The sequence below is a fragment of the Stegostoma tigrinum genome, chromosome 3, assembly GCF_030684315.1.
Source record: "Stegostoma tigrinum isolate sSteTig4 chromosome 3, sSteTig4.hap1, whole genome shotgun sequence".
NCBI lineage: Eukaryota > Metazoa > Chordata > Chondrichthyes > Orectolobiformes > Stegostomatidae > Stegostoma > Stegostoma tigrinum.
The window spans coordinates 71,984,976-71,999,471 of record NC_081356.1 but is presented as its reverse complement, the minus strand read 5'-3'; the positions used below and the strand labels follow the sequence as shown (position 1 = coordinate 71,999,471).

Genomic DNA, 14,496 nt, shown 5'->3' with positions numbered 1-14,496 from the left:
CATGACTGAGGATTTCTTCAGCTTTTACTGCCTGCATTGGCACATGTGGGAAGGATTTACAAGTTGACGTCAATCTGTTTGTCAGATTATGAATGCACCGCCTTTAGCCATCAAGTCGTGGACTGGGACTTGAACCAGAGTTTCTGGCTCAAAGGCAGGGAGGCAACAACTGTGCCACAAAATTGCTATCGAGTGAAATGTTGAATTCAAAACTAATAAAACTGCACACTTGTAAGTTTCTCCATGAAATTTTGTGTATGTAAATGAGATTTTTCTTACTAGTATAATGCCATGTTGAATAGTCTGTTATTCTACACAGAGAGGGCATGACTGGCTAGGTCAGCATTATTGACCATCCCTAATTGCACAAGGAGTAGTTAAGAGTCAAACCCATTTCTGTGGACTTGGAGCTACATTTTGGCCAGCCCAGGTAAGGCTGTCATATTTCCTTCCTTAAAGGACAGTAGTGAACCAGATGGGTTTTGATGACAATTCACAATGGTTAAGTGGTCATCATTCAGCTAACTTTATCCCCCCATATTTTTACTGAATGAAAATTTCATAGGATTCAAACCCAAGATCCGAGAGCAAACATGCTGTCTGGACATATAATTGTGAGAGAAGCCTAGGCAATTGGCAAGTTAATGTGGGAACTGACGTTATCTATTTTGATGTTCAAGCATTATTGATACTGAGGAATCAAAACCCTTTCATGTTAGAAGTGATTGACAGCAGACGGAATGGGCCCTTCTGGTCCATTGAAGCATATTGGTTGGTTTTGCAGAGAGGGCTTTCTCCTTGAATTTAAGGAGAATACATAGTAAACTTCTGGTATTGCAGATTAGATAGCCAATAGTAGTAATCTACATTTTGCAGATTTATAAAGATACTGTTATTAATAAGGCACCATCAAGACTCAAGACTGTATAAAGTTGACAGTCTTGCCACACTGTTTTCTAAATAATCTGAATCTATCAGTTGCCCAGAAGCCTGGCTTTCCAAGTCTGTTTAACCTGTAAGCTGTCTGAAATTTTACACCTAGAAGTCTCACCTATTTGCACTGATCTTTGAAACGGTCTCAGCTATAATGTCTCAGCCAGTGGTTTTTTGACACACAACTTCAGTTGCCCTACTGACTTACCTTTCTGAACAATTCTAAACAAAGATGGTAATTTCCCATTATTTATTGCTTGCCAACCTGCTAGCTTAGTGTGACTACATGTTTTTATACAGACTGTCCCAGGGTTGCGAACGAATTCTGTTCTGAAATCCGTATATAAGTGGGAACACAGCTACCAGAAGTTTACAATGTGAAGGAGACATTCATAATTACAAGAAATGTTTGCATGCTGGGTCTTTAAAGTTTCACTCCTGCCTGAGATCACACTCAGAAGCCGGATGATTGTAAATCAGGGACCCCTGTATCTCTCAAATTTTTGTATACAGTGTTTAACTTTTTACTTGTGATTTTGTAGTCCATATGTAAATGATGGCGTGCAGCCAATTCAGTTCTTGCCACTCAACATTAAGGAGCAATTGAATATGTGAAATGCAATTAAGTATGTGGGCTCTGCGAACTTCTCGGCTGGAGTGCTAAAGATTTGTGCACCACAAACAGCTGCTCCCCTGACCAAATTCTCCCATCATAGTTAAAACATTGCCGTACCTAGTGATGTGTAAGATTGAAGAGGCATCCCCTGTTCTAAAACAAAAGACCTGATGAATCTAACTTAGTGAATTACTGCTTAACAATAATTTGCACTTACATAAATCTCTTTTTAGCATAGTAATTATGTCTAAAAGTGTAGCAAAGGGGCATAATTATATAAACAAATACACACAATGTTAAACAAAAACAAAGTTGCTGGAAAAGCTCAGAAGGTCTGGCAGCATCAGTGGAGTAGAAAACAGAGTTAACGTTTCAGGTCTGGTGACCCTTCCTCAGAACTCAGTTTTCACCACCACAGATGCTGCCAGACCTGCTGAGCTTTTGCAGCAACTTTGTTTTTGTTCCTGATTTACAGCATTCACAGTTCTTTTGGTGCTTACACATAATGTTAAGGAAGCTATCAGGATAAGTGCTCAACAGCTTGGTTAGAGGTAGGTATTAATGAGTGCCTTGGTGGGTGCTAGTGTGGAGGGCTTTCAAGAGAGAGTTCCAGAGTTTAGGACCCAGGAAGCTGATGGCACAGCTACCAGTAGTAGTTGAGCTCATGGAGGAACAGGCTAGAGACTAAATTTGATGAGAGTACAGAGATCTGAGTCTTGTACAGCTAGAGAAAGTTGCAGAGATAAGGAGGGATTAAAACATGTGGACGTGAATGTGAATTATAAAGTAGAGATGCTCGGGAACTGGAAGCAAGTGTGGACCAGGGAATGTAGAGGTGATTCTGAAATCGACTTGTTGCAAATTTTGTGGCAGTCATCTGTAAAATGATAGAGCCAGCAATTATGTGATTTCTAATAACCAGTGTTATGTTCCTAGTTGATGGTATTATTAGAAAAGTCAGAGCCCAAAATGAAACCTTGCTTCATAGATCATGGGTAGTAGGAACTGCAGATGCTGGAGAATCTGAGACAACAAGGTGTAGAGCTGGATGAACACAGCAGGCCAAGCAGCATCAGAGGAGCAGGAAGGCTGACGTTTCGGGCCTAGACCCTTCTTTCTGAAGAAGGGTCTAGGCCCGAAACATCAGCTTTCCTGCTCCTCTGATGCTGCTTGGCCTGTTGTGTTCATCCAGCTCTACACCTTGATAGATCATGGCTCTTTTTTTGTTTAGTTAGTTAATGTGGTGGTTAGTTACTGAAACATATTGGAAACCAGTCTACAAAAGTCATTTAACAACCGGAGAAGTTTGTTGAAAAACCTGCTGGATGGTGGATCAGAAGTCTGATAGTTTAGCATTAATAGTGAAGCTCGGAGAATTGGGAGTGAGGTAGAGTTGCCATCTGTGTATGTGTGAAAACTAACACTGTGCTATTACACCAAGGAGCATCATGTAGATGATTAATAGGAGAGAGGGCAATGATCAGGGACACCAAGAATAACTGTGCAGGAGTAGGAAGAGCAGCCATAGCAGTGATGCTATGGCTGCGATTAAATAAATGAGTTCGCCCAAGTGAGTGTAGTCCCTGCTGACCTTGGAGGAGGATGGTCTGGTCAACTGTGCCAAAGGCTGCAGATAGGTGGGGAAGGATGAGGTGAGAAAGTTAGCCTTTGTCACAGTCCCATAGAATATTATTTGTGACTGATGAAAGCCATTTTGGTAGCACAGCTACAGAAACCTGATCGGAAAGATTTAAGCAGGGAGTTCTGGAAAAGATGGGCTTGAAAGCCATAGGCAGCTTATTACCTTCATCGTAGAAGGTGGACCTGTGATGGTACTAAGAGGTGCATTTTGTCCTGTTCTTTGCTGGATTTTTTTTTTCCCAGACAGGCTCTCAGACAGAAGTGACATGCTGTATATTTGAGATAATGGGAACTGTCGATGCTGGAGAATCCAAGATAACAAAGTGCGAAGCTGGATGAACACAGCAGGCCAAGCAGCATCTCAGGAGCACAAAAGCTGACGTTTCGGGCCTAGACCCTTCAGCATATTTGAATCTGGTTGTGAGGCCTTGAGATTTTCTTTGAAACAATTGAAAGAGCCTGAAGGGTGGGGTCAAACTCCCATAGAACCTGTATTTTTAGTTTCAGTTTTTCAAAAGCAGTTGCTGGGTTTGGAACCTGCAGTATACCTCTCCCTGCTACTGTCTCTCTCCTGAGCTTTCTTTTGATGTTTTTTTTTTCCTTTTGGACGAGAGAATTGCAAGTGAGACAATCAACTTTACTGAATTTGGCTTTACCAAGTGTGTGTTTGTGAGATGTTATACTATTGGAATAACTACTGTTTAATAGTGAAATAATTTATTATTCTGTTTAAGTTTTCCAATAGAGTTGTTTTTCCAATTTATTCTTTCTTTTGTATTTTAACTTAAAGTATGGAGAAACTGTGTTTTGCTTCCGCACTGGTAGTTTGACCAGTCTAATTACATCCGGAATGCAACACCTGGCACTTACCTTTATAAAAGGAAAAGTTCGGGTTCTAGGCTTCCTTCATAATGTATCTTGAGGTGATTTGGTCTGGTCCATAACAAGAATATTTTGGACATTTTGCCCTTGCTTGACCGTAAGTAATATTTCTCAAGACGTTTGAACAAAATCTGACACACAGGATATGTCTGAAGGGAAAACTGATAAAGTGTTGGTAAAGGTGTTGTGGATTTATGTCTTGAACCTGGAATATTTTGATAGGATCAAAGATTGACCAAGTTGACCTTTTTTTTGTGGAATGCTGTGGTTTATCCCACCTGCTGCTGTAAGATTTGTCATGGTTGTCAAAATATGAATATTTAACAGGGTAGGTTGTTGTGCAATGCCCTGAACCCTCTATGATGAGATCGATGCCCTTTTTTTCAGTCTTATAGTCAGGCAAAGACCTCAGTTAAGACCACATAATTGAATTAACACACTTCCATTACTGTAAATTATTGGTTCTATATGAATTAGTTTATGAAGTCAACTTTAATCTGTACCACGTTTCAGGCTAGGACAGGACAAATACTTCTTTTTAAAAAAATTTTTGTCGGCTTAAATATTAAGCTCAGGACTGACCAGTGGTTTTGACACATGGCGATATTGGAAAGGGAAGAGCTTCAAAGTGAGAACAATTCCCAAAGTGAATCACCTCACATTTATCCGCATTGAACTCCATTTGTCACCTTTCAGCCCAATTCTGCAGTCTCCCTGCAACCTGTAACATTCTTCCATACTGTCCACCACTCCACCGACTTTAGTGTCATCTGCAAACTTACTAACCCACCCACCTATGCCTGCGTCCAAATCATTTATAAAATTGACAAACAGCCGCGGTCCCAAAACAGATCTTTGAGGTACACCACTAGTATCCAGACTCCAGGCTGAATATTTTCCATCAGCCACCACTGTTGCCTTCTTTCAGAAAGCCAGCTTCTAATCCAAACTGCTAAATCTCCCTTAATCCCAGGCCGCCACATTTTCTCCAATAGCCTACCATGTGGAACCTTATCAAAGGCTTTACTGAAGCCCATGTACACCACATCAACTGCCCTTCCCTCATCCACATGCTTGGTCACCTTCTCAAAAAACTCAATGACCTTTGTGAGACAAGACCTGCCCTTGACGAATCCATGTTGACTATCTCCAATCAAATTGTTGCTTGTTAGGTGTTTATTAATCCTATCTCTTCTAATGCTTTCCAAAACTTTTTCTACAACAGACGTAAGGCTCACAGGTCTATAATTAACTGGGGCATCTCTATTGCCCTTCTTGAACAAGGACACAACATTTGCAATCCTCCAGTCCTCTGGTACTAACCCTGTAGACAATGATGACTCAAAGATCAAGGCCAAAGGCTCCGCCATCTCCTCCCTAGCTTCCCAGAGAATCCTCAGAAAAATCCCATCTTGCCCAGGGGATTTATCTACCTTCACACCTTCTAGAATTGATAACACCTCCTCCATACTAACCTCAAAGCTTTCAAGTCTAATAGCCTGTATCTCAGTCTTCTCCTCTACAGTATTCTCCTTTTCCTGAGTGCAAACAGATGAGAAATATTCATTTAGCACCTCTCTGATCTCCACAGGGTCCACACACAACTTCACACTTCTGTCTTTGACTGGTCCTATTCTTACCCTAATCATCCTTTTAATTCCTCACATACCTATAGAAAGCTTTAGGGTTCTCCTTTATTCTACCTGCCAATGTCTGCTCATGTCCCCTCCTTGCTCTTCTTAACTCTTCTTTGAATCCTTCCTAGCTAATCTGTAACTCTCCATTGCCTCATCTGAACCATCTCGTCTCAACGTCACATAAACCTCCCTCTTCCGCTAAACAAGAGATACGATTTCTTTAGTAAACCATGGTTCCCTTACCTTTATCGCTTCCTCCCTGCCTTACAGGGACGTACCTATCAAGGACCCGCAATATCTGTTCCTTAAACCAGCTCCTCATTTCGATCACCCTCATCCCCTGCATTTTGCTACCCCATTCTATGCCTCCTAAGTCTTGCATAAGTGCATTATAATTGCCCCTCCCCCATCTTTAACTCTTGCCCTGTGACATGTTCCTATCCCTTTCCATCACTAAACTAAATATAACCGAATTATGGTCACTGTCTCCAAAATGCTCACCTACCACTAAAGCAAACACCTGGCCTGGTTCATTACCAAGCACCAGATCCAGTGTGGCCTCCCCTTTGGACCTGCCCCTGTCAGACCTTCAACATACTGTGTCAGGAACCCCTCCTGCACACATCGGACAAAAACTGATCCATCCAACGTACTAGAGTTATCACATTTCCAGTCAATGTTGGGGAAATTAAAGTCTCCCATAGTGACCACCCTGTTCCTTTCACTCCTGCCCAGAATTGTTTTGCCAATCCTCTCCTCCACATCCCTGGAACTTTGCGGAGGCCTATTTAAAAAAAACTCCCAGCAGTGTGACCTTTCCTCTCCTGTTTCTGACCTCAGCCCATACCACATCAGTAGACGAGTCCTTGTCAAAAGTTCTTTCAGCCACCGTTATACTGTCCTTGACTAACAAAGCCACCCCTCCCCCTCTTTTATCACCTTCCCTGATCTTTATGAAAAATCTAAGCCCTGGAACCTGCAACATCCATTCCTGACCGTGCTGTATCCATGTCTCCGAAATGGCCACAATATTGAAGTCCCAGGTACCTATCCATGCTGCAAGCTCACCTACCTGATTCTGGATACGCCTGTCGTTGAAGTAGACGCACTTCAACCCAGCTTGCTGTCTGTCAGCACACTCCTGTGATGATGAAATCCTGTCCATGTCCTCCATACTCTCATCCTCCTGTGTACTGGAACTACACCAAAGGCTCCCATTCCCCTGCTGAGCTAGTTTAAATCCACCCGAACAGCACTAGCAAATTTCCCACCCAGGATGTTAGTACCCCTCTGGTTCAAGTGAAGACCGTCCTGTTTGTAGAGGTCCCACCGTCCCCAGAATGAGCCCCAATTGTCCATTTATCTGAAACCCTCCCTTCTGCACCATCCCTGCAGCCACGTGTTCTGCTGAAATCTCTCCCTGTTCTTCGCCTCGCTATCACGTGGCACGGGTAACAAACCAGAGATAACAACTCTGTTTGTTCTAGCTCTCGGCTTCCACCCTAGCTCCCTGAAATCCTGCCTTACATCCCTATCCCTCTTTCTACCTATGCCATTGGTACCTATGTGGACCATGACTTGGGCCTGGTCATAGTGCTTAAGATGTAATTGTCATGAGTACATGGGAATGCATCTGTGTTGGGTTTTGAATATTTGAAGACTGGCTTTGCTCAAGTGGTTTTGCCTCTCCAGCAATTTATTTCCTTAGTTCAGCATTAATTTGTTTTGCAGTGGCTTACAGCTAGTCACATTTTAGCATTTATTATTTGTCAGGTTTTTGGAGGCCCACTTCTGTGCAGTGGTAGTGTTCCTACCCTGGATGAGGAGGCCCAGGTTCAAGACCCACCTTCTTCAGAGATGCGTAATAACATTGCTGAACAGGGTGACTTCAAAAAATAGGTTTGTCATGCTTTTGGGATTCTTATGGCACAGGGGCAATGTCCCTATCTCTGAGCCAGGAGGCTTGAGACACCTGTACTAGAAATGTGTTATACCATCTCTGAGCAGTTCGATTAGAAAGCATCTAGTGATGGTGGCAGGGACAGCTGTGGCTGTTAGGCTGCAGTGGTAGCGTCCAGATCTCAGCACGGTGGCTCAGTGGTTTGCACTGCTGCCTCACAGCACCAGGGACCTGGGTTCAATTCCACCCTTGGGAGACTGTCTGTGTGGAGTGGAGTTTGCATGTATGCCCTGTGTGCCTGTGTGGGTTTCCTCCGGCTGCTCTGGTTTCCTCCCACAATCCAAAGTTGCGCAGGTTAGATGGATTGGCCATGCTAAATTACCTCATAGTGCCCAGGGATATGTAGGTTAGGTGTGTTAGCCAAAGGAAATGCAGCGTTACCGGAATAGGGTAGAGGAATATATCTGGATGGGATGCTCTTCAGAGACTTGGTGTGGACTTGTTAGGTCAAATGGCCAGTTTCCACACAGTAAGGCTTCTTTAAAAAAAATCTCTGAACCAGGAGGCCTGGGTTCAAGTCCAACAAAGGTGTGTAATAACATCCCTGAACACGGTGATCAGAAAGATCCATATCTCCGCTTGTCCGTGCAATTATGTGTCTATGAGGGACTGGATACAGAATAAGCCAGCTGACAGACACTTCCTTGAGACTAAAAACCCATCCGGATAGATTAGTTTAAAAATATCTTTGTCAAGCTTTTAAGGCTCTTGTTTTGCAGTGGTAATGTCCCTAAAAAACACTGTACATTATATTTTTAATATCATTTTGAATCTTTTGCAAAGCTTGTTTTATAATTTTGCTTTTACCGTTGGCTTTGGGCATTGCATAGAATTGTATTTTTTATGATTAAATCTTACTTTTCTGTTTCCTATTCTCATTTTATGTCCAGTACTTTTAATGGAAATAGAGTTTTCAGTAACAGAAAAATATTTCTCCAGAAGGGAAAGCAATTTTCCCATTTTTTTTGACATACAAAGTAGGTTAGAAAATTTACTTAATGAAGGTATTTCTCACTGTTCTCCAAATATTACATAAAACAAAAAAAAATTGGCTTTGAACTTATTCTTTTTTGGAAGAATATGCAATTTGTTTTTACTTATTAAAAGATGTATGTTTTAGTTTGAATGTTCTATACTGAGCACTTTGTTACTGCTTTCTTCTATATTCTTTATCATCTATTTTCCAGACCAAACCAGTGACCCTGGATTCAGGCTGAGGCACTGTGCAGAGGTTTAATTAACACACCCAGAGACATGCTATCCTGGCCTTTTAACCTTCCAAAGGCCAGTGAAAGCAGTAGAACCTGTCATATTTGTCTTGTAATGAAAGTGAACTTTTGCCATGCCTCGTTGTGTTACAGCAGACTGAAAATGTCCAGCTGAGATTTTTTAAAATGAATATATTTGTAGGTTAGAAAGAAATTAACCTGCAGTAAGAATGGTTGCACATCTCTGTGATACTCAACATTGTGATTGTTTCAATTGTCAGGTGTACTGTGCATGGAACCACAAAATTATTGACGTGTGGCTCTGCGAAGCATTCTGTAGTTTTAAAGAGAACTGTGCATACTAGGAATGCTTTGCAGGGTGATCATCCAAAAGGGGAAAAAGAAAGCTTAATGTTTCAAAATATTAACGTGTTATTCACTGTTAAATGTTCATTAACTTGTTGTGCACTTGCTACGTCTTTTACTTTTGGTCAGTGAATTGCTTTAATTCCCATCTGTGGAATAAATTTGTTGACTCATTAATGTACAAATTGTGGAAAGGTTTAATAACATAAATAACCCAGGAGTATAATTTCTGATAAATCAATTTGCTGAACAAACTTATCAGCTGCTGTATTATCAGAGTCAGCAAGAATGAGTGTCTTTTTTTAGAGGTCTTTGGAATCCGTTCTATGTGTCATTAAAAAGTGTGGCCATATACCTCAGGTGCACAGAAAGGTGAAGCATTATTTAAGGTCATATTTTGCTCTTCTAGGTATTTAAAATTGAAGTACTCATGAGTGGACGTAAGCACATCGTAGAGAAACGTTACAGTGAATTTCATGCACTTCACAAAAAGGTAACTACTTTCATTTCTCTTTGCCAGTCAACCCCCCCCCCCCCCCCGCCCACCGTATGTATGGGCTGTAAGTTTGTGTTATTGGGCCACTGAGCAAGTTGAATTGTTAATCGTTAGTTGAAGTAGCATCCTTAGAGTGCTAATCTAGTAAGCAGCTAGGCCCTACCGAATGCTTGAATTGTCTTGATTTTGTCTCCGTTCATCTGAAGAGTTCATTACTCACCTGGCAGTGCTGTCAGGGATGGAGGCAGCTGTGATGATGACTCTTGACTGCTGTTGATAGAAGGATTCCTCAATGAAATATTGTTCACAAATGCTGTTTTCTGAGCTGATGCTGATACAACATTTGTAGCACTTTGGTTGGCTGCAGTCTCAATTAATCACTATATATTGTAGCTATTTGTACAGTTAGCTGCATGCAACCCTATTTTTGAAAATCTGTTATCTCAGCTGTCTTGTTAAGGCTGTCAGATTTACCCTTTACACAGCACGAATGGGAACTCCCATTGCTGGAAGTACTTCCACAGTGTTTTTGTCAGTTGGTGGTATTGTATGATCAGAGTTGATTTGAGTTTACGGTTTAGAGGGCTTCTATGCTTTCTTTTCCCCTCACTCGTTCCTTCCCCACAACGTGATTCTCAATAAGCATCAGTTAAAACATTGTCACACTTTCTAATGCATAAATTGCCTTTGGTTCAGAATGTCATGAGCTGCATGTAAGGTGATGTTCCCCAATAATGTGACTTAATAGAATCTCAGCAGGACACCCCTTACCCCCACACCTTTTGTAAAGTAGCTTGCTTTCAACAATGTAACCCCTTAAGGGTCTCAATTTCCAATGCAGGGTCTGTGGCTAATTTCAAAAAAATAACAAGACTGTTCAAGTTTGGTAACTATATAAACTGAGAGTTGCTTTCAGGACCCTCTGGCCTTAGTAGACTCGGAGCTGTAGAAGCTAATAATTGGAAGTGCACAGGATCCTAACAACAACACTTCCAATCTCAACTTAAGTGACACTAACACACCATCCAGGAGCACTACTTTTGGACCATCCCTGCTCCTGTTCTTATTTCTCATGGGCTAATTGGTAATTCTGCCATAGATATTTTGAGATTACGCTTTGTACCAGACAATGATTAATTTTTCTATGTGAATCTTTCCCATCCAGGAACTACCTAAATTCTGTTGGGACATTTGGGAGGGAGAGTACAATTTTGCCTCCACTTGTCTGGAGTGCATTTAAACTCAGTTCCAGAGGTGAAAATGTGTTCTTTTCAGTCCCTAATGGACTACTACTTGTTGTTTTTGAGGGAGTAGTTTCAGTATTTTGATTCCTCTTAGGGCATGATTTCTAATATTATTGTTGATTAAATTGGCAACAGAATTTGCTTGCAAAAATGGACATTTGGGATTAAATGATATTGGCACCTCTGTTGATTTGGGAAAAAGAACTGTTTTATGCATTTTTATGTAGATTGTATAATTTTATTAAAGCACAATGCAGAATCTTATGTTTTTGTACAGCGCATCACTTTTTGAGTGAGGAAAACTTTAATTTTTGACTGTGCTGTATCTGCCAAATGACACAGCAAATTATTGGTGTGAAATTTCAAAGTTTTGCAGGAAATGGGTAGAGGCAGTGGTGATGATGCATGCAAAAGAGGTTCCTTTTGTACGAATTGTACATCTATACATTAAGATCCCGTTGCTCTTTGTTTATGTGACAACTTACAGTTTAAGATCTATTTTCTCCCTTTGTTCCTAATCACAAAATGTTTTGATATATATTTCTGTTTTGTGTATCTATCACTTGATTTCTCATTCTGCCTTCTTCCATACAATTTTTCATCTTGCCAAACTCCCCAATTTTATATTATTCCCTTAATTTCTCATTGTTGATCATTAATGTAACTTATTACCTGTTCATTATCTGTTCATTCTCCTTAATTCCAGATACCATTAACTTAGTCTCTCTTTTTGTGGTGCTCTAGTCAAACATCTTTTGAAAATTCACCAAATGCTAAATATTGTATTTTCTTTCTGTGACTATCATATTTCTTCAAATAAATTATAGAACATAGAACAGTACAGCACAGAACAGGCCCTTCAGCCCACGATGTTGTGCCGACCATTGATCCTCATGTATGCACCCTCAAATTTCTGTGACCATATGCTGTCCAGCAGTCTCTTAAATGTCCCCAATGAATTTATGAATTTGGTTAAGTGTATTTTGCTGATTAGAATCTATGTTGACTGCCTTTCCTTCATATTTTGCATGATCACCCAAGTACCTGGTAATTGCAGTTCTGTTATCAATTCCAGTTACTTTTTTAAAACTCTACACCTTTACAAGAATGATCTCTGTCTCTTTTCTTATGCGTCGTTTTCTCCCTGGACATGTCTTCTTTTCAAGCTGTCCAAACTGGTTTGATTCGAAACATTGTCATTTGCCTTTTTGCCGTGCATAATGTGAAAGCCGACCAGCGACTTGGTTGGATACCAGGCACTGACCATCCATTAAACTTGCTTTTCCTCCTCCCCCCTTTGACAGCTATTCTTGAAAATGCATCTGCATTTATCATTGGCACTCTGAAATTTAAAAAAAAATTGTTAGCTAGTTACCTGATGCATTATTCTGTACAATCTAATAACGAAATGGGAGAAAGAAATTAGGAAGTCAGTTTGTAAAAGCTAAATTGGCTTTGAGCTTTGTTAAATGTAACTTTTTTTTCCGTCAAAGTTGAAGAAAAGCATTAAAACGCCTGAAATGCCTTCAAAACATGTGAGAAACTGGGTACCTAAAGTCCTGGAACAACGACGCCATGGCTTGGAAGCCTACCTTCAGGTATAGTGGATACCTTCCAAAATGTGTCGTCTTTTTAAAAAAAAGGAAAAACCTTGCCTCATAAATCAAGATTAAATATTTCAGTTTCTTAAATCCATTCCACAGTGTGAGTTCCTTCCTATCTTGTGTAAATGAGCTTACATTCTGAGATGCCCTCAAAGGTGTTTAACCTGTTAAATATATGATGTGTTTCAACCTGCATTACATGCTTCAGTTTTATTCTGTCATACTGTCACGTACCTATGAATTCTGCTATGAAATATTGATTTATCAGATCACAGGGCGCTTCACAGCACAGAGTGTGGATGCCAAGAATTCTGACATACAGACTACACAAAGATAATGGCCCATTTCTGTCACTGTCATAGCAGTCAGAATCTGTGGGTCCGTCCAGTTTTTCCAAGCGTGCTCTGCCAGGAATAGCTGCTGCTTACTGATTTAGAAGTTCATTAGTTTTCCCAACCTCTTCATTAATGTGCTTTTATTTTATATTTCTACAAAATTCTTTATAGAGTATGCCACCCCCTGAAATTAGTTGTGACTCTTAAGCAGAAAATGTATGTAAACGTGATCCTGAGATTTGAAGTCTGAACTGAGAACAGTTAGTTGTAAAAAGAAAATCCATAAACGAGTAAGTAGAAGCTCAACTTTTAATAATTTGCCTTTGGCTGGTTTTAGGAAATTATCAAATCATTGTCTTGCCGTTAGACACAAATCTTCTGTTTGTCCATGGCTTTTAATACAGTTTATCTAACAAAAAATATCAATAGAATATCTCAGCGACAGCCTTTTAGTAAGAAAAAAAATCAGATGATCCTCCCTCTCCCACTGCAACCCTCTTGTACTTTCTTTGGCCCTGAAACTGCTCGACCACGTCCTAAAGCAAACCAGGTACTACAGCCACATTACCTTTGAGTACCTGCCTGCAGAACTGGATCACCCCCAATGGACTAAAGTCTACATTTAAACCTTCCAAATTTGGCCCCAGCCGCGACGACTGCTACTATCAGAACGTTGATCTGCTACAGAAGCGTTTCTCGCTGCGACTTTTGAAATACACACTTGCTGCAATACGCCGGCATCTCCATGTACTACAATCAAGCCGATCCCAAACTCGGAGCGTCCCTCTCTCAGACCTGCAAAGGACCGCTCCTGTTTTTTTTATCCTACATAAGATCCACAACCTGAACTCTCAATTTTGCTCGGATTTATTAGACACTAAAAACTGAAAATACGTTAAACTCACTGGTGCTTACCACCATACCCAGAACCCTCCCCACCATGTCCTGCAGCCAACAGCCACGTGGCCACCTTCAGAGCACCAACGGTTTCCGCAGATGACGCCACATCTGTTGTCACCCGGTACGCCACTTCCGGTACAACCGGCTCCATCATCCCCGCTGCGGATGCCACTGCCTCTGTTTCCGAGGCCGACACGGACATTGAGGATGCGGCTGCTGCTAACACAAGCATCAAGGGCGCCGCTTCCACCGACGTGCTCGATTTACCGATCGACGTCACTCCGCCCACTGCCGTCATCACTCCACCTACTGCCTTCACAACCAGCATCTCGAGACAAGACAATGACAACCAGCCCTGCCGAGTCTTCACCAACTTCCCAGACCTCCCCCTTACTGAGGACAAATGGTCAGTCCTCCAATAAAGGACTCACATTTGCCCCCTCCACCCACACATCGATGAATATACTTCTCGTTTGGACATTGAGAAGTTTTTCTGCTGCCTCCACCTCTGCGCTTATTTCTTTAACCATGAGCCTAACCCTCCCTCTACTGACCCCTTCTCCCGCCCCTAATGCACCCCCTCCTGCTGGACACCATCCCAAGGCCTCCTACCCTCCCTTGACCTCTTCATCTCCAATTGCCATCGAAACATCGATTGCCTCAACCTCTCCACC

At 41.4% G+C, this 14,496-nt stretch overlaps 1 protein-coding gene across 2 annotated transcripts in view; it reads left to right on the top strand.

Moving 5' to 3' along the window:
- LOC125450902 (sorting nexin-24-like) overlaps positions 1-14,496 on the top strand; it is a 185,767-nt gene that overhangs the window by 75,489 nt on the left and 95,782 nt on the right. For both annotated transcript variants that reach the window (XM_048527269.1, XM_048527270.1), the window contains exons 2-3: positions 9,653-9,736; positions 12,477-12,581. In XM_048527269.1, coding sequence (XP_048383226.1) covers positions 9,653-9,736; positions 12,477-12,581 — 189 coding nt within the window. The remainder of the gene's footprint in view (positions 1-9,652; positions 9,737-12,476; positions 12,582-14,496) is intronic.